The following is a 27,225-nucleotide window of genomic DNA, read 5'->3' as shown; positions in this document are numbered from 1 at the left end:
TTCCTCTTCCAGTGTTTTTATTTGCACATTTAACATTCACAAATCATTTTACAGATTTCTTCTTTTCACAGGTTTATTATTTATAGGAAAGATCAGGATTAAAATGGAGTCTTGAAAAGGACCAAGAAATTACCAGCAGCGATGACACAGAGTACAATGGCTCTGAAAGAACAGAGTGAACGAGAGCAGCGTGTGGCCACTTCCTACTAGGCAGGAACACTGACTTCACAAGGCAAAACCTTTACTCTGTCATTTCTTCCTCCCACCTAGTTTAACGCCAAATAGAAAGGCATTCTATTCTTGTACTACTGCTCTTGGAGAGCCTAGGAATATAACTGGTAGCATAAGCAACCACATGCATCCCTTGACTAGAAACACCTGAACAGACAAGTTCCACTTCGATGCATTAACCATCCCTCTGGGAGAATTAAAAAGGAGGCAGAAGTTGTTTGATTCTTAAGACTTTGAGAAAAAAGGGGTATGTGTGTGGTGGTGGTGATGGAAAGGGAAGAGAGAGAAAAGGGGCTCAAGGAGGGCAACAAACTTAACTCCTTCCAATGTACAACTGCTCTTGTGTTCTCAGATGCTGATGATATGGTGTTCCATTGCTCAGAAAAAAAACGTTGCTGACATCCAGTCAGTTCTAGGGTGCAAAGACTAATAACAGGAAACACACCCTGGGGAAGGGGTATGCTCATTTCATGTACATAATAATAATGCACAATAATGCAATTCAAAATCGTGTCCTACTATGCACTCATCTAATGTGTTATTGTAAATCAATTTACTGTATGACCCTGGGCAGTTTACTTAACCTTTCTGTGCTGCAACTTTCTATTTGTGAAATGTGAATTGTAGTACTGTATACAGAGGATTAGGGGAGGTGCACAGAAAGCACTGAAGAAAAGTGCCTGGAAAGCCAGTAGAGATGGGAAGCAGATTGGTGGTTGCCAGGGGCTGGGGTGAAAAGGTAATAGGAGTGACTGCCAATGGCTACCGGGTTTCTTTGTGAAGTAATGAAAATGTTCTAAAATTAGATAGTGGTGATGGTTGTGCAACTTCGTGAATATACTAAAAACCACTGAATGGTACACTTTAAAAGGTGAATTTCATGATAAAGTGTATCTCATAAAGCTGTTATAAAAATCCTTAAAAAAATAGAATAGTGCCTGGTACACATTAAGTGCCCAATAAAGTTAGCTATTATTAGTAGTACTATTATTGTTATTATTAATATTTGGCCATTCTTTAGCCTAAGTAAATCCCACGAAAGTCTTTTTAATAAAAGCCCACAGAATCTAGAAAAGTATTTCTAATTTACATACATGAATTAACATTCATACATTTATTTCCATCCAAATGTCTCAGAAACTAACAGTCTAATTAAGAATCACAATTTCAGTGCTTTACACTGGGCTAAGACAGCTACATGCAATGGATGTTTTATCAAATCATGATAAGCTTTAGATAAATTCCAATGACTTGATGTTACCCAAGAATCTGAATGGACAGATTTTCATTTTCCTCTCCAGGAATAAACAAGCAGTCCAAATACAATAAGTACTTAGATTATATAAAGTACATAATTAAATCTCCAGGCTTGCTAGCCTTCTAATCACATTTTGGGGGATACTTTTTATAAAAAGACAAATACAGTAAACAGTAAAATGCTCACCAGTCCCATGCCCTGTGACCCCACCTTGCACAACAACAGAAAAACTCCACACCACGGTGAACAGATCAAAATCAACTCATGTAATAAACCTCATAAGAGGCAAAAGATTTAATGATTAATGGTTGACTTTTAAGACTATACTGCACATTCAAATGTGTTGGCATCAACTGAGTTTTTATCATCTGAACAGCAATCAAATCCAGTCTTCACCCTTCCTATTGCTAAAGAATATGACAGCAGAGTCTCGGTCTCAAAAGTAGGAGCAGCAAGTGATCACTCAGGATGGCAGTGACACACCACGTTCTGCAGTGGTCTTGAATTTCATCTGAAGCATGGAACTTCCTCATTCCTGCAACAGGGTTTGCTTTGTTGGAGTCCCCTGTCCTCCTAGTCCTCATTTCTATCATCAGCCACGTACCTTTGCAGGAAATCAGGAAAAGCTGTGTTGAGGGTTACAGCTTCCAGACATTCAGGTCTTAACTTGTCACAGAAAGCAATGCACTTGTTTGCATATATTAAGAAAATATTTATTTATACTTTTGAACTGACCACTCACTTTCAGAAAAATTAAACATCCATTTTACCCATTTTCATTTAAATCAAATAAAACCATTCCCTAAGTTACCCAAGAGCAAAGATTAATACACAGAACAAGCTGCCCTAATATCCAATATGTATACCCCAGCCCCCCTCCCCCCCCCACACACACACATCCCCCACGTCTGTGGCCTTAGAAATTTCTGACCAAATGTTTAGCCTGAGTAAAATTCAGTAAAGACTTAATTCCCTTTGAGAAGCATGGTTACTTCTTTAATCTTACATTATAATCATTGAGGCAGATGATGAAATAACTTTGGGAGAAGAGATATTTTAAGTGGAAAGCTAGAAAGTTTCAGACATAGGAAATGGATGATAATTAAAGACCAATTTCAAAATTAGGATCAGTTCTAAAATATTTTCTTTACCAATCCAAGATTGAAACATTGGCTTTGTCCTGAAAGGGTTTATTTTATAATTTAAAAATTAAATTTCAATAAATATAAATATATAACCAAAAACTCTGGACAAGGCCAGAACAGAGGGGACCAACTTTGTAATGCTTTGAAATTGAGTATCACTCAAGAACTCATTTGGCCTGGTATCGTTCACTTGGTTAAACTGGGGATGGAGAAAAATATGTTTTTAGAATCATATTTATGTGTAGGTAGTCTTTAAATACAAAATGAATAAATATTTAAATTCTACGATAAACGAGAAGTGTGGAATAAGAAATTTGTATCTTTATCACTAGCTATATATTTACAATGAGTGTTTCCTGTCTGACTCCTAATCTTTGTCTATTAGAGTTCTTCAATGTGCAATTTATAGAAGGCAACAGCTCATCTTACCTTAAAGGAGCCCTGGTTAGCTCAGAATGAGCCTGTCCCAGATCCTCTGCTCCCTGGAAAACCTTCACGCTTCTGTGCATAAGTATCTGAGAGTACAAGTTGGTGCACATGTGCAAAATGTACTTGTCTAAAGGGGAGCTAATTAGCTTGACAAAGTCTAAAACCAAGAAAATAAATTGCTATTCCCCAACCTGAAAAACACATCTAATGAAAAACTGTTAAGCCCACTATGAAAAGGCAGCAGCTGTAAACCAAACTCCTCCTACGTCATGCTCTAAGCATCTAGCTGTTCTGTTAATCATCCATCAGAACACTAAATCCCTCCATGTTCACACAGTTAAATGTAGGCTTCTGATTTAGCTTTCCTTTCTAGTTAGAGGCCAGAATACACAGAATAATAGAGAGCTCGTTATAGCTATACTGCATCCAAACGGCCTCATTCTACTCTTATGAGAAGGTAGGTACCCACATGATAATATGTACTAGTGACCTACCGATCTAAATTTCTGGGGTTTTCTATTTGAATAAACTCCAGCATTGGACCACTGAGAACTTCAGCTGAAGGCAAGTTACATGTGGACTGCTAACATCTCAGACTGCATATTCAGAGCCAGGAAGTAAGATTAAAAACTAGAGTGCCAACTGAGGTGCTGTTAAGCATGGCAGGAAGGTGACTATACAAAAGAATAAACAGGCTAATTCTTTAGATGCCTTTTGCTTTTTTTTTTTTTTTTTGAGACAGTCTCACTCTGTCACCCACTGGAGTGCAGTGGCACAATCATAGCTCACTGCAAACTCGAACTCCTGCCCTCAAGTGATCCTCTTGCCTCAGCCTCCTGAATAGCTGGGACTACAGGTGTGCCTGGCTATTTTTTTTTTTTTTTTTTTTTTGTAGAGACGAAGTCTCATTATGTTGCCTAGGCTGGTCTTGAACTCCTAACCTTAAGCAATCCTCCTACCTCAGCCTCCCAAAGAGCTAGGATTACAGGTGTGAGCCACTGCACCCAGCTTTTTTTTTTTAGGCGACAAGTGTAGAATTTCCTCTGATCAAAATCTGAATGTTGGCTAATGCATATTTTCTCATTCCACATCTATGAACAACCCCCCCCTTAACTTCTGTCATTGCCTTTTTAAGCTTGAGAGAAACAAAAGAAAATGGATATAGACCATCCATTCTTTCTTATGAAAAGAGAGGCATATTCTAATAGTCATAAGGCAATATGTTTAAGAGCTGCACCTGAACTGGTATTCTCAAAACTGAAAATAGTTACCAACTCTATTCAATGTATAGGATGTATCCATGTGCTTCCAATGACTATTGGTTTTCACCCAATTGGACCACAGTGACTCCATCACGCCTTGGTGAGGCATTATACTATGCGTTGTATGCAGATGTATTTTAAAGAAATGACATTAAGAGGAAAAGGACAGCCTTTCAAACATAAGTTTCTCGCATAAGTGGCAATAGTGCTATACGGCTCCCTTTTCATCTCATCTACCCAGTTACCAAATACCTCTAAAATTAAAAAAAAGAGGGCCAGAGGCAAAGCTTTGTGTTGAATTGCATTTTTCAGATGAGCTTTCAGTTTGCTCATTTTGAATTCCCGTTTCCTGATTTACTAAGGAGTAAAGGTGAGAATCATCCAACTGATGACAAAATAGAACAGGAAAACAGGATAAACGGCCAGGGCTTTGCGGTTTGGAGGCTGGCTATCCGCAAGAAAAGCTGTAGAGGCTAAGGAAAACAAGACACAACAAAAAAGACTATTAACACAATAATATTGTCACAGCTACTAACATTTACTATACTTTAATGTGCTTGGCATAATCTGGAACATAGAATAACACTAAAAGTTCAGTTACATTTCTGATCCTCAGACAAAAAGGCATTCTGCAGCAGTTTTTCAGATAGCTGGGGGCTTCCTATTCCAAGTACTAAAGCTTTGAAAGTTTTCAATCATTTTGGATGGAAACCTTTCTAAAAGGAGTTTCTTAACCTTTCCTGAAAAGTTACTGAATTGTGCTGAACAGGCTAATAAAGATGTGTAAGGTTATTCATGCCTATGGTAAATGGCCTCATACTGCTGTGCTTTTTGAGTTAATTGTTCTTCTTAGATATCAATTCTTTTAAATGCCATCCCTCTCTTGCCCATCCAGGCAATACCTACTCACCTTTTTACTTATCAAGAATCACCCCTCTAGGAGATCTTTTCTGAATTATCACCTGGTATTCTGCCACCCTAGGCAGAAACTGCCCACTTCTCTCTCTGTGTTCTCACTGTACCCTGCACAGACTTCTGTCCCCCATCTGGAGCACCTGCTGCCCTTGCCTTAAGTGTTTTCATGTCTGGCTGCTCTGTTAGATTGGGAACTCTGGGGACAGAGACAATGCCTAGCACTGTACCTGACAAACAGTTTGTGATGGATAGTTGCTGAATTAAAGCCTCTCTCTCCTAAGATTCTACTTTCTGATCTGCTGTGTGCCTGCACACTAGGTAACTAAGCTAGTTAGAATTGCATGTGTGGTGATTATCAGACTCTAAGTGAGAGAAAGCAGGGGCTCTCTCATGAGTAAGCACCCAAGCTTAATATATAGTCTTTGGAACATCAAATTCTGGCTCCCTCAGACCTTTTCTAGATTACTTCTTAGCTTTCAACCATGTTTTAGAGCAATGAGATGTTACCACACTTAAAAATATTAGGAAGTCTATCCCATTAAGTCAGAAGCTAGTGAACACTTCTAGTTTAAGCTGGAATTTTAAGAGAATTTTAGAAATGTAAAAACAATGGGCACAGAACACTCACAGCCATTACTATAGGCCCTTCCTAATCATTATTTTTATTTTTTTATTTTTTAGAGACAGTGTCTCACCCTGTCACCCAGGCTGGAGTGCAGTGGCCTGATCATAGCTCACTGTAACCTCAAACTCCTGGGCTCAAGCGATCCTGCCACCTCAGCTTCCCGGGTAGCTGGGACAATAGGCGTGCACCACCGTGCCTGGATTCCCTTCCTCATCTTTAGCAAAATGTGCTACTGAAGCAGAAAAGCACTACATAATGGGACTTAAACCTACACTGGAAAGTACTATAGTTCTCAAGGGTGCATGATCTGCTTGGGTTTGAACTTCGACTCCCCTACTCACTAATTACATGTCCTAGGGCAAGGTCCTTAACCTCTCTGTGACTGGGACTAAAAATAGTATTTATCTATTAGAGTAGCTGTGAGAGTTAAATGAGAGAATACACATAAAGCACTCACAATAACACCTGGCCTATAATAAATAATCTGTAAATGCTATTATTTTTATTATGATTAGTTTGTCAGGAAAAGGTCCGAGTCATCTCACCTATGCCTTGTATATACCAGGACTGCGCTGAGTCTACTGTAATCTACTTTCCTAATCCTGTCCATTACTTAAGGAAAAATAAAGATGTGACTCTCCACCTCTTCTAAGTCCAGATACTCAACTAAGATAGACGCCACCCCCATCAATGCCTGCTTAGAGCAGAGGGTTCTATGGATGACACTGGCAAGAATCATATCACTCACATCTGACTCTGGGTTACACTGCTCCTCATCTTGTCTTCACCTTTAATTCATGTTTTTGTTCTATTCTGCTGTTGTAGAGATAAGTATATACTTACCGACTATAGACCAGGCGAACATCACGATCACCACAAAAAGCCGAACCATGAAGTTTACTGGTCCTGGCTTAGCCAAAAGTACCAGGCGGCAAATGAGCATTGCTACCGTCAAGGGAAGTATACAGTAACCCAGCACACAGAGACTCTGAAAAAAAGATCTAAAAACAAAATACATCCATAAATATCGTAAATACAGCTGATGTGTCATGACACAACTTACTACAGATTTCTATGCATTGTGGATTGTTGCTTCCCTCCTGATACATAATGTCTATACTCTAACATTGCACGCTTTAATTTTCTCTCTCTATACTCTCCTTTCTCTCCTCTTAAACCCCTTAAAAGAGTCAACTGTCTAATACCAAAGGATCTGCTCTAATTCCTAGAGACCACTTTCTCCCACTGAAACTCTAAGGTAGTGGTTCTTAATTCTTTGAGAATTAAGTTGAATTTATAGACCTATTTGAGAATCTATTGAGAGCTATAGACCACCTGCCTCCAAAATGTACATAATCTTCTAACAAAAGATTCTGCCTGTGATTTCAGGGGCTGGAGAGAGCATATGAAGCTTATCAAAGGACCCCAGATAGTTTAAGATACTCTAATTCAGCTAACTTATCTCTGTTTAGTGGTAGTAGTTTTAAGCGAACTTTCTCTTTGGCCTTCATTTAGTTTGATTTTTCTTTTAAAAAATATCTAACTAGTCTGGTTTCCCTAAAAATACAAGATATGCAGCTGGGTGCAGTGGCTCATACCTGTAATTCTAGCACTTTGGGAGGCCAAGAGTTCAAGACAAGCCTGGACAACACAGTGAGACCCGGTCTCTACAAAAAATTCTTTTTAAAAAATTACTCGGGCATGGTGGCACATGCCTGTAGTCCCAGCTACTCGGAGGCTGAGGCAGGGGGATCACTTGAGTCCAGGAGTTTGAGGTTGCAGTGAACTTTGACAATGCCACTACATTCTAGCCCAGGCAACCAAGTGAGACTCTGTCTTAAAAAAAAATTCTAAGATATGCTTCCTGGCAAGAGAAAAAGAAGGGTGCATTTTAATGATACTCACATGTTTCCTCCAAGAAGTTTTGAGTTTAGGGTGATGGTAACTGCACCAAACCAGACAATGACAAACACCTCTGCAAATTGGGGCCCTCCATCTTTCTCACTGTCTGCAGAGCCTCTTTGCAGCATTCTGAGACAAGGAAACAGCATGAGAATTGCCTAATCTTTTACTTGGAGCAACAAAGTTAAGGTATGAGTTTTCAAACATTGAACCAGATTGCTAGGCTATCTCTCACCTGAAGATTTGTAATATGTCAGTTGTGCTAAAAGGAAAATGCCAGAAGTATTTGGCAAGGCTCCCTTACTTCAAATTCCAAATGCCTCAAGACTACAAGGGATACTCAATTTGACCTTGTTGGAATGCTTAAATGGATTACTGAAGACCTTTTCTGTTTAAGCAGAGGTTATAAACTAAAGGGCCAAATGTGGCTCACAGACATAAGGCTTTTGGTTTATATAATATTTAAATGGTTTTAAATTTAAGTTGACTTGGGAGGTTTCACATAAGAATATGTATCTCTGGATTTTCTTGAAAAACCAGTAGACTTTCTAATACTGGGCCTGCTTTCCAACATGGACAACAACCAAACGCAGCTGACATAATAACAAGGGGCTTACAGTCGCCAAACCACTATGGCATACATTTAGATTACTACTCTAGCCTTTAGATACATCTGAATGTGTAATTCTTCGGTTAAGGTTTTAGTTCACATATTTAAAAATGGAAACAGTTTATAAACCTATTTAGTTATAGTTTTTTTTTTAAATCAAAACACACAGATTACTAAAGGACTTTGCTTTGAAATTGAGTAGTTGAACAGCCATATAAAATATTCTTTGTCTAAGAATTTTACAGACATAAACTGTCTTGAATTTTGGACTTAGAATACCTGGACTCTGTGTTAGTTTTCCTTGAAAAATAATAAATAATAGCAAGCTCACAACCTCTTGTTATTATGCAGTATAGAAAAGTCACACAGTAAGTCTTGTCCTGCTATGCTATTGCCAGTATGTGCAGGCTGTTGTATTCTATGGCTGTGTATATTCCATTCCAAGTTCTGACAATCAGATATAAAGAATGTACCTGCACTCATCACTTGTCTCAAATCCCTATTGCTTCAGCATGTTATGATGGAAAGAATATTAACTAGCCTGGAAAGCAGGAGACCCTGATACTGATCCTAGTCCTGTCACTTGATATGTCACTTGATGTCTTAAGACTCCAGTGTTCTCTGAAAATTAGTGGGGTTAAACTACATAATCTCTAAGGTTAATCTTTCAAAACTAAAAAAATTATATGCTCAGAATTTCTAATATAAATCCTTCCTTCAAGGCATTGGTCTGCTTCCTTGATATAGTTATTAAAGGCATGAGACGTAACACTCTACATTATTACCTAAATTAATATATGCTCAATTTAAATTAAAAAATTAGTAGAAAAGACAATAAGAAATTTGTTGAATTTAGAACCTTAAAGGGTTAGGCCTGAAAGGACCCTCACCATCTCCTTTTATAAATATGGAAGAGGAGCGCCAGAGTGGCTAATTGGGAAAAGATGCATAATAATCACAGAGGTACAAAACAGGCAGTCAGGAAACCTGAGGTCTATGCTAATTATGTGATTTTGGTTAAGTCATCAACCTTTTTGAATGTGAGCTTGTTAGTCAAAAAAGGAAAATAATATTGAATTTTTGTTATGAACATAAAATAAGAGGAAGTATATAAAAGTTTTCTGTAAACTGGGAAAAATCATTATACATACTTTGGTTATTAGTAGCCCAAAGTCACATAGCTAACTGATAGCAGAGTCAGGATGAGAATCTGGAACTGAATCCTACTGCAGTATTTTTTCCATTCCATCAATGATTATATTCCCCTCTCCAATGAAACCTTCCTTTTCTTCTGTCCACCCCCACCTTTACATACAATGCATATGGGAAAGTATAGCACTTTAAAACATGATCTTGCTTTTAACTCTCTACCACATCGATTCTAATTTATTCTCATTCACATTCATATTTTTAGTACGATTTAAAGAAAATTATGTCTGTAAACAAAAGATGCTTAAACCTATAAATATTTAAGTGACTTAGTTTAATGATGGGGAGGTACACGAGAGTAAAACTTATTGAACAGATATGGTTAAAACAGACTAAGAAATCATTGATAAATAAAGGTAAACATAATTTCCACATCTTTAATTCCATTATGTTTTAATTGATCTGGAAAGCTACTTGCCTTTTTGGTCTTAAATACCTAAGAAGTACAATATGTTATAGAAGTCCTAAATGAAATATTCAATCGAAATTCCCCTCAATTTTGAAAATCTGAAAAAAAGTCTAGTTTAGCTCAAATGACAAAGAAAATGTAAGTACTTACAATGCAAGTGTCACACAAAGAATCAAAGGGCCCCACAAATCCCCTACAAGGCAAGAAAGACAAAAAATGGTTTAAGAAGCAAACATGCAATATTTTCTATCTTTATTCCAATATCTACCTTCCCATTCTTGAAATTCAGACATCAAAGCTCTTTGTCTGCCTAAGCCTTCCCACCTCTCCTATCCCACTACTTGCCCTCCCTGCTCCCCAATCCTGAATGCACTTCTTCACATATCTTTTAAATCGCCCTTCTCTCTATATACTGAGCCACTTTCCAGCATGCTATAATGAAATACCAATGGAAAAGCAGTCAGAAGACATAGGTACCCCACACCACACCGTCAGAAAAAAGACTATAGCCAGCAAGACACTTTACCAATCTGAGACTGTATTAGACAAGGCAAGTGTAATCATGCTCATTTCACGAATATGAAAAATGAACTAAGAAGGAAATGACTTGCCCAAGTTTACTTTATTCTTTTAGAGACAGGGTCTCACTCTGCCATCCAGGCTGGAGTGCAGTGGTGTGACCATAGCTTACTGCAGCCTTGAACTCTTGGCCTCAAGCAATCCTCCTGCCTCAGCCTCCCAAGTTGCCAGGATTATAGGTATGAACACTGCACCTGGCAATTTGCCCAAGTTTATATGTAGAGGTAGCATCAGAACCTAGGTCTTCTGATCCTTAGTCCCAAAGTTCTTGCCACCCTGTCACATTGCTTCCCTTTTACAATTATCACATTGAACTAATATGGAGTAGCTGTTCTAGGTGAAAAAATAGCCCATCATAGCCATGATGCCACGGCACTCTAGTCCGGGCAAGAGTGAGACTCTGTCTCAAAAAAAAAAAAAAATTTAAAAAACTAAAAAGTTTATAAAGTAAGCTAAGGTTAATTTATTGTTGAAGAAAAATATGTTTTTATGAATTTAGCATAGCCTAAGTGTACAGTAATGTCATAGGCCTTCACATTCACTCAACACTCACTCACAGACTCACCCAGAGCATCTTCCAGCCCCACAAGCTCCATTCATGGTACCATTTTGTAAATCTTTTATACTGTATTTTTACTACACCTTTTCTATGTTTGGATATGTTTAGATACTCAAATACTTACCATTGTGTTACAACTGCCTACAGTATTCAGTACAGTAACATGCTATTATATACAGGCTTGTAGCCTAGGAGCAATAGGCTATACCAGGCGTCCTCAAACTATGGCCTGCAGGCCACATGCGGGCCGCCTAGCACATTTATCCGGCCTTCCAGGTGTTTTTGCCGCCACTGCCTGTCCTCCTTGGTAGCTGACTCGACCCGGGCCCACAGTGGGCACTCTCCAACAGTCTGAGGGACAGTGAACTGGCTCCCTGTTTAAAAAGTTTGAGGACCCCTGGGCTATACCATGTAACCTAGGTGTAGTATAGGAGCTATACCATCTAGGTTTGAAGTACACTCTATGATGTTCGCACAACAAAACTGTCTAATGACGTATTTCTCAGATATAACCCTGTTAAGTGACACATGACTATATAATGACATTAATACACTGTTTTTTTAATGCACTGAAGATTTTTTCTTAATTCATAGAAAATTCATAACAGTATTTTATTTTCTTATTGCTGTAAAATATATAACACAAAATTTAACATTTTAACCATTTCTTTCTTTTTTTTTTTAAGAGACAGAGTCTTGCTCTGTTGCCTGGGCTCGAGTGCGGTGGTGTGATCACAGCTCACTGCAACCTCAAACTCCTGGGCTCAAGCAATCCTCCTGCCTCAGCCTCCCAAAGTACTGGGATTAAAGGTGTGAGCCCATCCCCATTTTAACCATTTCTAAGTGTACAGTTCAGTGGCATTAAGTACATTCATACTGTTGTGCAATGATCGCCACCATTCATTTCTAGAACTTTTTCATCTTCCCAAACTGAAACTCCATACTTATTAAACAACTCCCCCAGTCTCATCCACACAAGCCCTTAGCTGCCACCACTCTACTTTCTGTCTCTATGAATTTGACTACTCTAAGTAACCAATATAAGTGGACTCATATTTGTCCTATTATGTCTAGCTTATTTCATTTAGTATAACATTTTCATCCACATTGTAACATGTGTCAGAATGTCATTCCTTTTTAAGGTTGAATAATAGTCCCCTTATATATGGTATATATCACAGTATATACATTTTCTTCATCCATCAATGGACATTTGGGTTGTTTCCACCTTTCAGCTATTGTGAATAATGCTGCTATGAACACGGGTGTACAAATATCTGTTTCAGTCCCTTTTCCATTCTTCTGGGTATATACCTAAAAGTGGTATTGTTGTAGCATATGGTAACTATATTTAGTTTTTTGAGAACCCACCATGTTGTTTTCCATGGCAACTGTACCATTTTACATTCTCACTAGCAACACACAAGGGTTCCAATTTCTCCACATCCTTGCCAAAACTTATTTCCTGTTTTTTTTTTTTTTCATAATAGCTATCCTAATAGGTGTTTAGTGCTATTTTATTGTGGGTGTTTTTTTAAACTGTATTTAAGTCAAGAAATTGTTTTCCCTGCCACTTTGCCAAGGGCTATGATAACAGGGTAGGGCAGAAGTGCATATTCCTAGCCAGACTCGCTCACCCTTTGTGCCAGCCTATTTCTCTATCCCCACAAGGTTTGAGAATAGATCTTAACATATAACATAGCTAACATTTAACATTAATCAGCAAATTAACACATTGACTAACACATTGATTCTGCATTGTGACTGGAATAACCTTGCTATGAAAAGCAGCAGCCAAAATGATATATTCACATCTGGGGCAGCAATGGTAAAGTAGAAAGGGCACTGAACTGGGAACTGGGTTCTAATCCTGCCTGTGTGATCCTGACAAGACACATAGCTTCTCTGGGACTCATTTTCCTCATCTGTAAAATAGAAATAATTACTCCTATTTCACAAAGCTGTTATAAGAATTAAATAAGATAATAGGTATGTATAGAGGGAGGCAATAGAAAAATAGCTACCATTTATGGAGTGCCTACTAAATGCCAGATTCTGTGCTAGGTACTTTATATGTACTATCATCTCTAATCCTCACCAGCAAGGAACATGCTATTACCTCTACTTTAACAGACAAAGAAACTTGAGCCCCCTAAAAGTTAACTGTCTTATCCAAGATCACATACCTAGTGATGGAACTACCATTTGAACCCAGATCTATCCACTATAATAGGAGTAGCAAATCAGTTTCAAATCATGTATCAGCTCCAAACCACAGTGCACCGTGTTGAGAAAGATTGTGCCACTGCATCCAGGCTCCACACAGAGTGATGGCACACTTACCTCATATCTGACACCCCTGTGTTACAGCTGAAATGCTGTCAAACTGGGAGGTATGCCCGTGTACGACATCATTGTTACTATTCTCAAACAACTGATTTGATTTTTCTGATAAAGGGTAATAAGAAAACCAGATTGCTTAGAAAGAAAAGAAAAATAAGAAGCCTAAACAATTTTAAGAAAAAATTCTAAGAGCATAATTCATTGTACTGTTTTGACAGAACTCTTTAACAATAACAAAGAAAGCAGTCATAAGACAAAACGATAGTTTTAAAAATAGAAATATCAATAAGTACTATTGATTTGTTAATCATTAATGGGTGTTTACTATTATTCTAATTTAACATTTAAACATTTGCCTTTCCGTAGGAGACTGTTAGTCCTTTATAGCAGATTCCAGAAATATTTTTTTGCAGTGCTTACTACAGCATTTTCCAGGTGATGGTATACAGTTTATATTCATTGATGAAGACAATATAATAAGCAAAATCTTTCAATCTCTGAACTTCCATTCTAAATTTTAAATTTCTTCCAAAAATTTCATTTATATATTAATTTGCATATTTTTTCATCCTGAAAAATGATGTTTTATTACCACAGACTCTTTGCTTTATAAAGTATTTGTGATAAGGTACAGTGAGATGAAGCAAATCCTCAAAAACCTCATATACTTACAATCTCTCAAAAGAGTATTACTTTTCCTTGGGTACAAAACATGCATGAATTTTTTCCCAACAGCTTTTAGATCACGCATCTGAAAAACACAAACAACTTATTGTATTGTGATGACCAAGGTTGCCAGGCAGCCCCTCACTTAATTTGCTAAAATCTCTTTTATTTCAATCTCCTGAAAGCTCTTCATTGAATTTGCAAGCGAATTCCAGTTCAACCTTTTCACTATACCAACAAACCAGACAGGTAGAGCATGCTGCTTTTTCTATTAACTCCTTAAGCTAATATTTAACAGTTTTCCATATCTACCAGTTTTGTTTTGATTTTAAAAACAATAAAAGAGAAACACAGCTCTGTTAATATGCTACATAAAGAAACTAAAATAACAGCACTATGAAAAGCTGCTCTGTAAAATATAGTATGTGACATTCACTTCATACAAGATGAAGTCCCAAGGGCCCAACAGCCTGCTCCCTACCTACCACATTCTTTTTAATATATAAAATAATTTCCAACATTCCCAATTTTAACTGGTAAATGAATCCCAGAAGCTAGATACAAAAGAAATCAAGACATTTGATGAAAGCTTCAGTAATACAAATATAACCTGTCAAAATACCATTGAGATAATTCTGTCCTAGTTTTTTCACTTAATCCATATCACTAAAAACTCTTTATAAACATAATGTTTAATAGTTCTTTAGCATTCTACCACATGGCTGTAATATAATTTACTCAACTAGTATCCCATCTGTTGTTAATTTGTTTCTAACTTCCCCATTACAAAAAAATGCTATAATGATCATCTTTGTGTATTGATATTTTTTATGTTCAAACATTTTTTTACTTTATTTTCCCTTATACTATATCTAGAGAAGCAAAACTATTGGTTTAAAAAGATTTGGACATTTTAAGATTTTAATACCCATTATAGCCAAACTGCTCTCCAAAAGGCTGTACCAAATTATTCTCTAGGAAGAATCTTAAATTTCGATAAATAAAACATACTGAAAATCAGTGAACCAAATGAAAATATTGTACAGTACTATCAGTTATTAGTCCCATGATACCAAACAGAAGTTCTCTCAAGTAGTCTAACTTACGATGGTATTCTGAACAGATTCATTTAACGTGGAGCTGTCAAATTCCCGAATGCGAGATCTCACAGGAATAGTGATTTCTCCTTCTATAGGGATGTCTTGTGAGATGGATATATCTGAAAGGCCTGCAAACTGAGAAGAGTCAGGAAAAAAAAAATTAAGCTAGTAATAAACGGCAGCATTCCTCAAAGATAGCATCATTTCCTAGAGAGTAGGGACCATGTCTTTTTGTGGGTTTTACATAGTAGTTAAAGTAGGTGTGAGCTCAACAGACATTAACCAATGGAGTTGACTATAATTCTCAACTGCTTATTTCTTTTAATTTAAAGGAGATAAAAAAAAAAAAGGACATGGAATATAATGAAAAAATATTTAAAGTAAATGCCATAGACACTTTCTTGCCCGCCAATATTTGGTTTCTTTCAAGCATGAAATCTTCACATGACACATGCTAGCAAGATTGAAATATTAACTGCAAAGTTTTTAAAAAGTAACCTTTCAGCAATCACATCTTAGAACCGCCCCATTTCTGTTGCACTTCTGCTCCTGAGTAGGCTCTAGTGGCCTCTGCTGGCTAAAAAAGAGCATTACGTGAAACGTAAAAGGAACTAGGAAAAAACAGGAAAATAGCAACATACACCTTGATTACACTCACTTTACCAGGTTATCTGGCAACCACAGAGCAAATAAAATTTTCAAAGTGAATAAAAAATGTGAACTTTTAGCCTCTTATATTCATCTACCAAATTATCACAACCAAAACTCTGGAATCTATGAATTCCTAAGAAAATAGAAGCAATTCCTTCTCATACAGTTTTTGGCCCAGTGGGCACAATTTTTAGTGGACAACAGTTGCAAGTAAATGAAACACAAGACAATATACTGAAATTTTAGGAAGAATGAAGTTTAAAGAACTTTTAGAAAACAACTGAACCATACTCACATTTTTTAAATATAAGAAATAAGCTATATGACCAAAAAGTATTGGAAGGGGCTTTCCTTCTATCTGCATAAACTGACAGATCAAAAGATTTCTTGGCTTCCCTTTCCCTCCTGGTTATCTCAGTATATTGCAGGAAAAACTATCAAGAATGCAACCAGACCAGGCCCAAAGCATTTTAACCCTTTGGACTCGGATGTCGAGTGTGACTCGACACGGTTAGAAAAAAATTATAGAGATTAAAATTACTCTTTAAATGTATCAATAATTTGAAATATAAAAAATCCAAATAAATAAGTTTGTATGAAAAGAAACTCCAGTTTTTTATTCTACTGCCGCGCTTTGTAAAATCTGGGGTATTTAAAAAATTTAAATCCCAAGTAGAATAAAGGAATCGAGAAAAAAGCAAGCGAGTGCAAAGGCTTAAATATAATACCCATCTCTCAGGTTAATTCAATTTGCTAAGAGACTCACTTACAAGTCAATCTGTTTCCTCATCCATTCTTCCTCCCTAGCAACCATTTATCGCTCCTAAACAGAATTACCTACGCTGCTCATCTCCCCTTCCCCTCTAAAAGGAGGGTATAAAAATAACAGGATCCCACTGGGATATTGGATAATCACTCTATGATTCTCTCCATGCGCATGGTAAATAATCATTTCTCTTATTAATTTGCCTTAATTGTGAGTTGATCTCTCAGGGAAAGGCCAAGTTGCTTCTCACCCCCCTAGTTTCCTATAGAGGAGAGGAGGAAGTAGGTGCAGCAGAGAGGGAGAGAAGCCAGGCTTCTTGGCATATATGCTGTTCTATATGTATGACTTGAAACTATATAATTACTTCACATCATTACGAAAGAAAAAAAGAAGCAATCCCTGAAACTAATAGAAAAATTAAACAAATCAACTTACCATATATTGAATTAATTAAATACACAACCATAAAGATAGTAACTTTTTCAAGTGACTATATAACAGTGTAATTAGACTTCCTATTAGGATGTAGAAAGCTGGAAAGAGCATTCACCAACGAGGACAATGAGAAAAGGCTGGATAACTTTTATTGAATGCATCAGAGATCTGAGGTTGTAAGGAGACCAAGTAGCCTGGATGAAATCTAAGGAAAGACAGGTGCTTCCCAGAAGAGACAGGACATCAGCAATAGCTCAACTATAGCAAAGCATGAGGGGAAAACTACAGTAGGCACCACCAGATGGGTATGAAGAATTCAGCTAAAATTTTAAATAAATTGCTAAAATTTTTAAAAACTACAGGTGCATGCCACCATGCCTGGCTAATTTTTCTATCTTTTGGTAGAGACAAGGTCTCCCTATGTCACTCAGGTTCATCTCAAACTCTTGGTCTGGCCTCAAGTGATCCTCCTGCCTCAGCCTCCCAAAGTGCTAAGATTATAGGCATGAGCCACTGCACCTGGCCTCCATAGTGATAACTTAGCAAAAGAGATGTACCACGTCTGGCAATCTCTACTATTCTATATATGATGTCCAGCATTCAATGTTAATAAAAAATTAGCCCCCTGGGGCTGGGTGCAGTGGCTCACACCTATAATCCTAGTATTTGGGAGACTGAGGTGGGAGGATCACTTAAGGCCAGGAGTTTGAGATCAGCCTGGGAAATACAGTAAGACCCTATCACTACAAAAATGTTTTTAAAAGTAGCCAGGCATGGCGGCACATGCCCATAGTCCCAGCTACTCGGAAGACTAAGGCAGGAGGATCGCTTGAGTCTAGGAGTTCAAGACAGCAATGAGCTGTGATCACGCCACTGCATTCCAGCCTGGGCAATAGAGTGAGACCCTATATCAAAAAAATATTATCCCCCCCACACACAAACACAACCCACTGTGATAAGACAAACCAATCAATAAAACCAGACTCTGAGATGACCCAGATGTTAGAATTATCAGAAAGAAATTTAAGATGACTATAATGAATATGCTTAAGGCTCTAGTAGAAAAGAGACACGCATGAATGATGGTGAATTTCTGCAGAGATGGAAACTATAAGAGTCACGCGGTATTGCTAGAAATAAACATAGTAACAGATGAAGAATGCTTTCGCCAGCCTTATCCATAAACTCAACACAGCCAAAGAAAGAATTCAGTGCTAGTTCAGTCAAAACTAAACTAAAACATAAGGAGAAAAGAAGAAAATGGAAAACAGAATAGAGTATCCAAGAGCTGTGGGATAATATTAAATGGTCTAATTGCATAAATAACTGGAATCTCAGAAGGAAAATAAGAGAGATGATGGGTCTGAAAAATATTATAAAAGACAATGGTTGAAAATTTTCCAAAAATTATGAAAGACATCAAATGACAGATCTAAGCCCAGAGAACCTCATCAAGATAAATACCAAAAGACAAAATTAAAAAATCCATTAACCTAGACACATTCAAACCACTGAAAACCAAATACAAACAGAAAATCTTGAGGGTAGCCAGAGAAAAAGGCATTGCATTCGTAGGAAAAAAAGATTTATAATACACATCTCACCAGAAACTATGCAAGCCAAAAGAAAATGTAGGGACACTTTAAGAGTGCTGAAAGAATAAAACTGTCAACTCAGAATTCTAAACCCAATAGCAAAACCTATTAATAATGATGACAAAATACTTTTTTTCAGATAAGCAAAAACTGAGATAAGAAATGCTAACGGAAGTTCTTCAAGAAGAAATATGGTATCAGAATGAAACTCAGATTTACACAAAGAAATGATGATCTCCAAAAGTGGTTAAACTGTTAAAAGTTAAAAAACAAACATTCTTAATTCTAGGGCTTACGTTCTTTTTTATTCTTGTCTCCTCCCTACAAACTGAACCAGAATATAACTAAGCTTCTAGATCTTAGATTTTACAGGAAATATGTGGCTAGAGGAACCTACTAAAAATACCACAAGGATACAATTAGCTAAATATAAGACAAATGACCCAATTTAAGTAAACAAATTACATAAAAAAGAGAATACATTAAAATAAACTAAATAACCAAATGCAATTTCTTGGCCTTGTTTGGATACTGGCTTGAACAAACAGCAAAAAAGACTTGTTTTTTTCAAAAAAAAAAAAAAACTGAAAGAAGATAAACAGGGATTAGATGATATTAAGGAATTATTAGTTTTGTTATGTGTGATAACAAAGAAAACAAAGTCTTTTCCTGTTAGATAAACATACTTAAGTATTTACAAATGAAATGATATGTCTGGGATTTGCTTTAAAATACTCAGAAAAAGGTCATGTAAGACATGGAAAGACTGAAAAATCATTATGGATTGGAGGAAACTAAAAAATTAACAACTAATGCAATGTTGAATCTTGGATAAGATCCTGGAACAAAAAAGGACATTAATGGAAAACTTGGTAAAACTCAAATAAGGTCTATAGTTTAGGTAATTATGTTATTCCAATGTAATTTCCTGGTTTTCATCACTGCGTTATGCTTATGTGCGATGTTAACATTAGAGAAATCTTGGTGAGGGGTATAGAAGAACTGTCTGAACTATTTTTACAACTTCTCTGTTATGTCTAAAATTAGTTCAAAATAAAAAGATTTTTAAAAATTCCAGAAAAAAAAATGTGGTGAGATCAATAATAGCAGGCCAGGCGTGGTGGCTCACGCCTGTAATTCTAACACTCTGGGAGGTCGAGTTGGGAGGTGGGAGGATTGCTTGAGCTCAGGAGTTTGAGATGAGTCTGACCAAGAGCAAGACCCTGTCTCTACTCTAAATAGAAAGAAATTAGCTGAACAACTAAAAATAGAAAAAATTAGCTGGGCATGGTGGTGCATGCCTGTAGTCCCAGCTACTCAGGAGGGTGAAGCAGGAAGATCTCTTTAGCTCAGGAGTTTGAGGTTGCTGTGAGCTAGGCTGATGCCACAGCACTCTAGCCCAAGCAACAAAGTGAGACTCCGTCTCAACAAAAAAAAAAAAAGAAAAAGAAAGGATAGCACAATATTGAAAGGTACACAGGTTTACTATACTACTTCTCATTTTATGTATCTGAAAGCTTCCATAATAAAATTTAAAAATATATCATTCCAGGCTGGGCATGGCAGCTCATGCCTGTAATCCTAGCACATTGGGAGGTGAAGGTGGGAGGACTGCTTGAGGCCCAGGAGTTAGAGGTTGCAGTGAGCTATGATGAGGCCACTGAATTGCAGGCAACAGAGCAAGACTTTGTTTTTGTTTTTGTTTTTTTTTAAATACATATACACACATACATACACATATATATATATATATATCTCAATATCATTCCCTGTTTTTGCCATTCTCTCAAACTACTCTCCTTCCTCTCCTCTTTCCTAATCAAATTTCTCTTTACTCTCCCACTCAATCCATTGTAATCCAGCATTGGCCTTCTTGCAACTTTACTGACGTTACTCTTTAATACTAACCTCCCCTAGTCAGAAAATGCAAGGATCCTTCCCCAGTTTTCATTATCCTCTTTGAATATTCTACAGCATTTAATGTGTAAACCACCCCCCATTTTTTCTGGGGTTTTTTAGAGACAGGGTTTGTTTTGTTTTGTTTTGAGACAGAGTCTTACTCTGTTGCCCAGGTTAGAGTGCCGTGGCATCAGCCTAGCTCATAGCAACCTCAAACTCTTGGGCTCAAGCAATCCTTCTGCCTCAGCCTCCCGAGTAGCTGGGACTACAGGCATGTTCCACCATGCCCGACTAATTTTTTCTATATATTTTTAGTTGGCCAATTAATTTATTCTGGGGTGAGAACCAATTAATTTCTGTCTGGGGTGAGAACCTTGCAGGCAGAGGGGACAGCTGGTGTCAATTCCTGAACTGGAAGCAGCCCGGCGTGTTTGAGTAATGCTGAGCAGGCTGGTGTGGCAGAGTTGAGTGGACAGGAGGGGACGAGGGAGAGGAGAGAGAGGAGGTCGGAGGCTTTATAGTAGAGACGGGGTCTTGCTCAGGCTGGTTTCGAACTCCTGACCTTGAGGGATTCTCCTGCCTCAGCCTCCCAGAGTGCCAGGATTACAGGCGTGAGCCAGGCGCCCGGCCTGAGACAGGGTTTTGTTCTGTAGCCCAGGGTAGAGTGCAGTGGCATCATCATAGCTCCCTGCAACTTCAAACTCCTAAATTCAAGTGATCCTCCTGCCTCAGCCTCCCGAGAGGCTGAGACTACAGGCCCACACCACCATGCTGCAGCTAATTTTTCTATTTTTTTTATAGAGATGGGGGTCTCGATATGTTGCTCAGGCTGGTCTCAAACTCCTGGCCTCAAGCAATCCTCCTGCCTCGGCCTCCCAAAGTGGTAGGATTACAGGTGTAAGTCACTGTGTCCGGCCTACACCACACCTTTTTGAAGCTGTATTCTCTCTTTACTACTATGACACTATCCTTTTAAGATCCAGGACTGCTTGTTTTGAGTTTCCTTGCTGCCTGCTACTCCTAAGGGAGGTAGGGCAGTGCAGTATAAGAAATAGGCTTTAAAGCCAAATAGGGCTCTGCTCTCACATGGAAACAGCACTGCTATAAAAACTGCATAACACCTGCATTGCATCCACCGCATAGTCAATGCTCAACATATAGTATTTGGAGAATACTGGTAAGAGTGCAGGCCAGGCAGGCTGGGTTCAAATCCCAGCTCCATTATTTACTATTCATGTGACATTAAGCAGGTCACTTGAACTCTCTGTGCTTTAGTTTCTCCATCTGTAAAATTGAGATAATGGCACCATCATCACATGGTTGATGTGAGAAAGAAATGTATTAATACACGTAAAGCACTTAATATCAGGCACACAGCAGGGGCTAGATAAATGTTAGCTCAGGCTGAAGATTCCCAGGGAGTCAATCTAGCTTTGTGACTGTTATAAAGAATTTGGCTGTTCTGTGTCCCTTGTTCCTGGGAGGTACTGTCTAAACTTAGAATTTCCTGGTTAAGAGTACTTTTGTCATTCATGGTGGGTTCTGATAGTTTATGCTAACAGGTGACTCATGGTAGGCCACTAGATAGTTTACACTTAGGAGATCATTCAGGATGGGGGCTAACCACATCAGAAAGACCAAATATATAATTAGAGGGTTGGGGTCACAAGATATAAGCCCAAACTCTGAGGACAGTAGGAGGCTGAAGACTGAGTTCAGTTATGAGACCAATGATCTAATCAATCATGCCTACACAATGAAACCCCAATAAAAACTCTAGACACATGAGTGAGGTTCTCTGGTTGGCAATACTCTGCATATTGTCACACACAAATCTACCAGGAGGGTAAGACGGCCTGACTCCACAAGGAAAAGACAAGAAATCTTTGTGTTTGGGACCTTCCCACACCTAACCCTGTGTTTCTCTCCCTTTTGCTGTTTTTGGATTTGTATCCTGTTGCTAAAATGAATTTGTAATTTTAAGTATGGCACTGTCCTGAGTTCTGTGAGTCATTCTAGGATCAAAGGAACTCCTGAATTTGTAGCCAGCTGGGTCAGAGGTGAGGGTGGTCCTGGGAACCTCCAAACCTGTGGCTGGTGTCTGAAGTAAAAGCAGTCTTGTAGAGGACTATGCTTTTAACCTATGAAGTCTGACCTAATTCCAGGTGGCTGGTGTCAGAACTCATCGCAGTCTTCACTAAAGTGTCATGTGATCCCTCCCCCATATCTCCTCTCAAGAGAACTAGTGACAATGTTCCACAAGCTGAGCCAGGAACTACAGCCCTCCAGTCCCCTATATACAGGACTTCCAGGCCCTCAGCTAATGGGCCTGCTCTCTGTCTAACCTTCAGTGGGAAAGAAAAGTGACTTGGACTCCATGCTTCTCCCCTTTCCCATGCGCAGGCAGGCTCTTGCATATATACACCCATGTGCACAGAAACACACATGCATACTTTGTTGCCTGGCTTGGGCAGTGAGAGGAACAGGTAGAAGCAGAGCCAAAAACACACAATAAAAGCAGGGACTGCAGCCCTGAAAAAAATGACTGGGAGCTGATGGCTTATACTATTGACGAAAATGCTGGAGAAAGAAGTCAATGAGGGAGAATCAAGCAGGATTCAGCTCAGTCCAAGAGGCCTGGCTCCAAGGAGCGGGTAGAAGGCGGCTAGTGATATGTTCTCCAGCCAGCCCCTTCCCCTGGGGCCAGCTTCCTCACATAGCCCAAGCTGCAGCCATCACTAGAGATCTTTTCCTGCTCCCTAAATATAGACAGGCATTACCCAAAATTCTGTCTTTTTAACTCTGTGCAGATGACTCCTAAATCAACATCTCTAGTCCTGACCTCTTTTGAGTCCTCAAGTCCAACTGCCTATTGACTATCTACCGAATGGCCTGCCAGTATCTCAAACTGAATAAATAAACTTTTAAGGCCCTCATCCAGCTAACCCTCCTCATATATTATCTATTTTTGTTGAGGACATCACTATACTGTCAGTTGTCTATAACCTTGCTTTTCTGTTTTTGTTTTTTTTTTTTTTTTTGAGATAGGGTCTTGCTCCATCACTTAGGCTAGAGTGCACTGCAACCCCACACTCCTCGGCTCAAATGATCCTTCTGCCTCAGCCTCCTGAGTAGCTGGGACTACAGGTGCGTGTCACCACCCTTGGCTGATTTTTTTTCTATTTTTTGTAGAGACAGGGTCTTCTATGTTGCTCAATCTGGTCTCGAACTCCTGACCTCAAATGATCCTCCTGCCTCAGCCTCCCAAAGTGCTAGGATTACAAACATGAGCCACCACACCTGGCCTATAGCCTTGCTTTTCAAAATGTGGTACTGGGAGCAGCAGCAGCACCGGGGAGCCTTTTATTAATAGAAATATAGAATTGCAAGCCCTATCCCAGACCTACTGATCAGAACCTGCAATTTAACCAGATGCTGCTGTGCATATTAAAGTTTGGAAAACACTGATCTAAGACATACTCTCCCTAGCACACTACAAACCTTCATGGATTCTGCCTTATCTCTCAAACCCTCGCATCTCCCACTACTGCTGTAGTCCAGATGTGCATCATTTCTTCCTAGGACTACTGCAACAGCTCCACTGGTCTTCTAGATTCCAGACATTCCCCACTGTAATGTATCCTCTGTTACATCGTCCAATTCATGATTTTAAACCCTTCACTCCTCAAAAATATCCACTGGCTCTTCCTAGCCTGTTAAACCGCCCAGGTTAATAGTCAGTAACACTTATTGCATGATTACTATGTGCAGGCACTCTATTGTGTTAACTCATCTAATGTGTTAACTCTAATTTAATCTACTTAACAATTCTATAAAGTATTGCTGTATTTATATTTTAAAGATGGGGAAACTGAGGCATGGAGGGCTTTGGTAATTTCCCGAACATCCCATTAGTTATGTGACAGTGCTTAGAATCAAACCTAAGCAATTTGACTCCAGAGCACACATTCCTAACTACTGTTCCATACTGCCTCCCTACTTCAGTAGGCTTACCTATTAAAGCTTATCTCCTAATAATTCCCTGTGCTTCAGCCAAACTGATCTATCTATTGTTCTACAGATACATTAGCACCTTCCAACTTCTGTGCCTTTGTCCATGAGGGGCTGTGTAGCATAAATGGACATAGTCTGGACTTCAGGGTCAGACCTAGGTTTCAGGCCTAGCATCCTAACTGGACATGATAGAATCTTCTTTTAAATTTCCCTAATATTGTATGTACAACTTTCTCTTATATATTGCCTTATTTTAGCATTGTATATTTGTATTATCCCTACAAATTAGACTGTAAGCACCACAGGGGCAGGCCCTTTGTATTCCTTAAAGCAACTATCACAGTGCATTACACACTGTGGGAGTTCAATGAACATTTATTGAATACAAATGGATTGGATATTCAGTATCGAGTGACCAGAACCACTGAAATTAACTGGGAAAGCTTCACGGAAGAAGAGTGGGGCAGTTTAGATGAAAGCTAGGAACTAAAAACAGCTAAGCACCTATGACTACGTTATGGTAGGTACCATGTATATATTAGCTCATTCAGTCCTCTCACTAATCCTGTGATGAATTTCTATCACCATTTTCCAAATGAGGAAACTGGGGTTCAGAGTGATTTTACTCAAGATCACAACTGCTCCATGAGTACTTAGCCCAACTCACTCTCTTTCACTACTATACCCCCAGTGCCAAAGAGTTCCTGGAAAATAGTGGATGCTCAATAAATATCTTTTGAATGAAGGAAGAGATGAGCAAATAGAGCTAGTAAGCAGCAGAGCTAGGACTAGAATCAGGTTCACTTGGCTCCCAGTTCAGTTCTCCACTATGCTGTCAATTTAAAAGAAAAGGTAAGTACCATTTATTGAACAAGTACTATATAACTAAACACATTGGGAAGAGGGACATTAGGGGTGAATGTCGAGTTAATTATATTTCTCAGTTCATGGCACTGATTGTATTAGACACCTTACATAAATTATGTTATTTGATCTTTTTAAAATTCTGAGGTAGGTATTTTAATCTCCATTTTACAGATGAAGAAACCCCCTCCATGAAATGATTTGCCCAAATTCATACAAGCAGCAGAGTGGGTGGATAACATCTCAGGTTAGTATAATTTCAAAACCTGTGTTTTTAAATACTTGTCCACACTTTGGGCTTGTACTTACAATAGAAATTCTATCCCCTGTAGAGACAGGAGATATTGGGAAGAGGATGGCAAAGAGCTGCGGACAGGAAGGGCAGGGATTAAATTTAGCCCACTGGGGTAACTGAACAAGTCAAGACTCAAATTATAAGCAGTAACACCTTAATGTCCCATGGGAAGCAATCTCTCATTACTCCTAAAATGCTGCTATCCAACAAGGGCTGGTGGTGACAGGTTTTCATATAATGAGAGGACAGCAGAAGAAAAGATGCTTTAGAAATCTTAAAACTCGGCATTTAACACAATGTAGGGACGAGGATCAGCCTTAAGAGTATGGTAAAGGAAAGAGGACGGGAGTTTCACAAGAAGACGTGGAAGGAATAAGGTGGGCAGGGGGCAAAGCGGTTAGCCCAAAGAACAGGTGCAGTGTTGGGACTGGTTCTGGAGTCAGGTACAGGAAGGGCCTGCCGGGCAGAAAGGGCTCCAGCTCTCTCAGGTCATGAGCCCGTCCCCTGACTTCCTTAGGGGGCACTCTTGCCTCACCCTCGGTCCCTTTTGTCGCGGATCCCAAGCTCACCAGGGGCCTGGGCGATGCTGTCCCTGGGTCTCCTGGAGACTCCTCCGCTTCCGCCATCTTGGCCCTCCTTCTCCCGGGTCGCTCCCACAGGCCTTTGCGAAACCTGAGACGTGGAGGCCGCGGCCGGTCAGCGCGTCAGCGCGCCGCGGTCGCGTCACTGGAAGGCGCCTGGCAACGGGCGGCGCCCTTAGCCCTTCGCTTTGCCTCGTTCTCCAAGTGTCGGGAAGGGCTCCGCGTCGCCTCGCTTCTTCGGGGCCATGGGTCCCGCTAGACATGCTCCCCCTTTAACACTCAACCCCGATTCTCAGATCGCTCCGTCGGTCTCCTGACCGCCGCTGCCTTCCACCCCACCGACCCCACACACCCGTTTCCCGCTCTCAGGAGTAGGCTCCGAGTGCAGTGCCCCGGAGCACAGTACCTATGGCCAAAAGCCTGCCCCGCCCCCTGGCCACGGAGCAAATTCAAGTTTCCGTGTTCCCGACTGGAGGAATCAAGCCTCTTCGGCCAAATACTCCTCCGCCCGAGCCCCTGACCCCCTAACTCCCTGCGGTTCTCATTCCCGCTGCCAAGCTGCTTCCCACTTCCTGGACTTTTATAAACTTCTCTGCTGTCTCTACACGGACCCTCCAGGATTACTTTTCTCCCTCACCCTCTTTAGGGAGGAGGAGAAAGAAGCTTCATTGGCCAAACTTTTTAATCCCACTACAACTTCCAAAGTTGCTAAGCCATTTGGGGCAAGTACTGAAAATGTTCCCTGTCTAAAAGAGGATAAACTACAGTAAGAATAACGTAAACAAATCTGCATGTCCCAACCCCTTTTCCATACCGCATGTTAGGGCTTTTCCCCGGTGTTTCTGACTCGTTTACCTTGGCCCCAGGCTAAAATGAGGTCAGG

The 27,225-nt window shown here is 39.2% G+C and overlaps 1 protein-coding gene across 1 annotated transcript; it reads right to left on the bottom strand.

Moving 5' to 3' along the window:
• On the bottom strand, positions 1 to 27,194 carry YIPF6 (Yip1 domain family member 6). The gene is made up of 8 exons (XM_012736269.3): positions 27,157 to 27,194; positions 26,331 to 26,433; positions 15,249 to 15,377; positions 14,149 to 14,227; positions 10,146 to 10,188; positions 7,771 to 7,896; positions 6,709 to 6,866; positions 1 to 4,798 (listed from the first exon to the last, which is right to left on the bottom strand). Exons 1-8 carry the CDS (start codon positions 27,159 to 27,161, stop codon positions 4,683 to 4,685), a joined length of 759 nt encoding a protein of 252 aa, XP_012591723.1. The 5' UTR covers positions 27,162 to 27,194; the 3' UTR covers positions 1 to 4,682.
• Positions 27,195 to 27,225: the final 31 nt, after the last annotated feature.

Source organism: Microcebus murinus, chromosome X (genome assembly GCF_040939455.1).
Source record: "Microcebus murinus isolate Inina chromosome X, M.murinus_Inina_mat1.0, whole genome shotgun sequence".
Classification (NCBI taxonomy): Eukaryota; Metazoa; Chordata; class Mammalia; order Primates; family Cheirogaleidae; genus Microcebus; species Microcebus murinus.
Note: the sequence above shows the minus strand (reverse complement) of the source record. Positions and strands in the feature narration are given on the sequence as shown.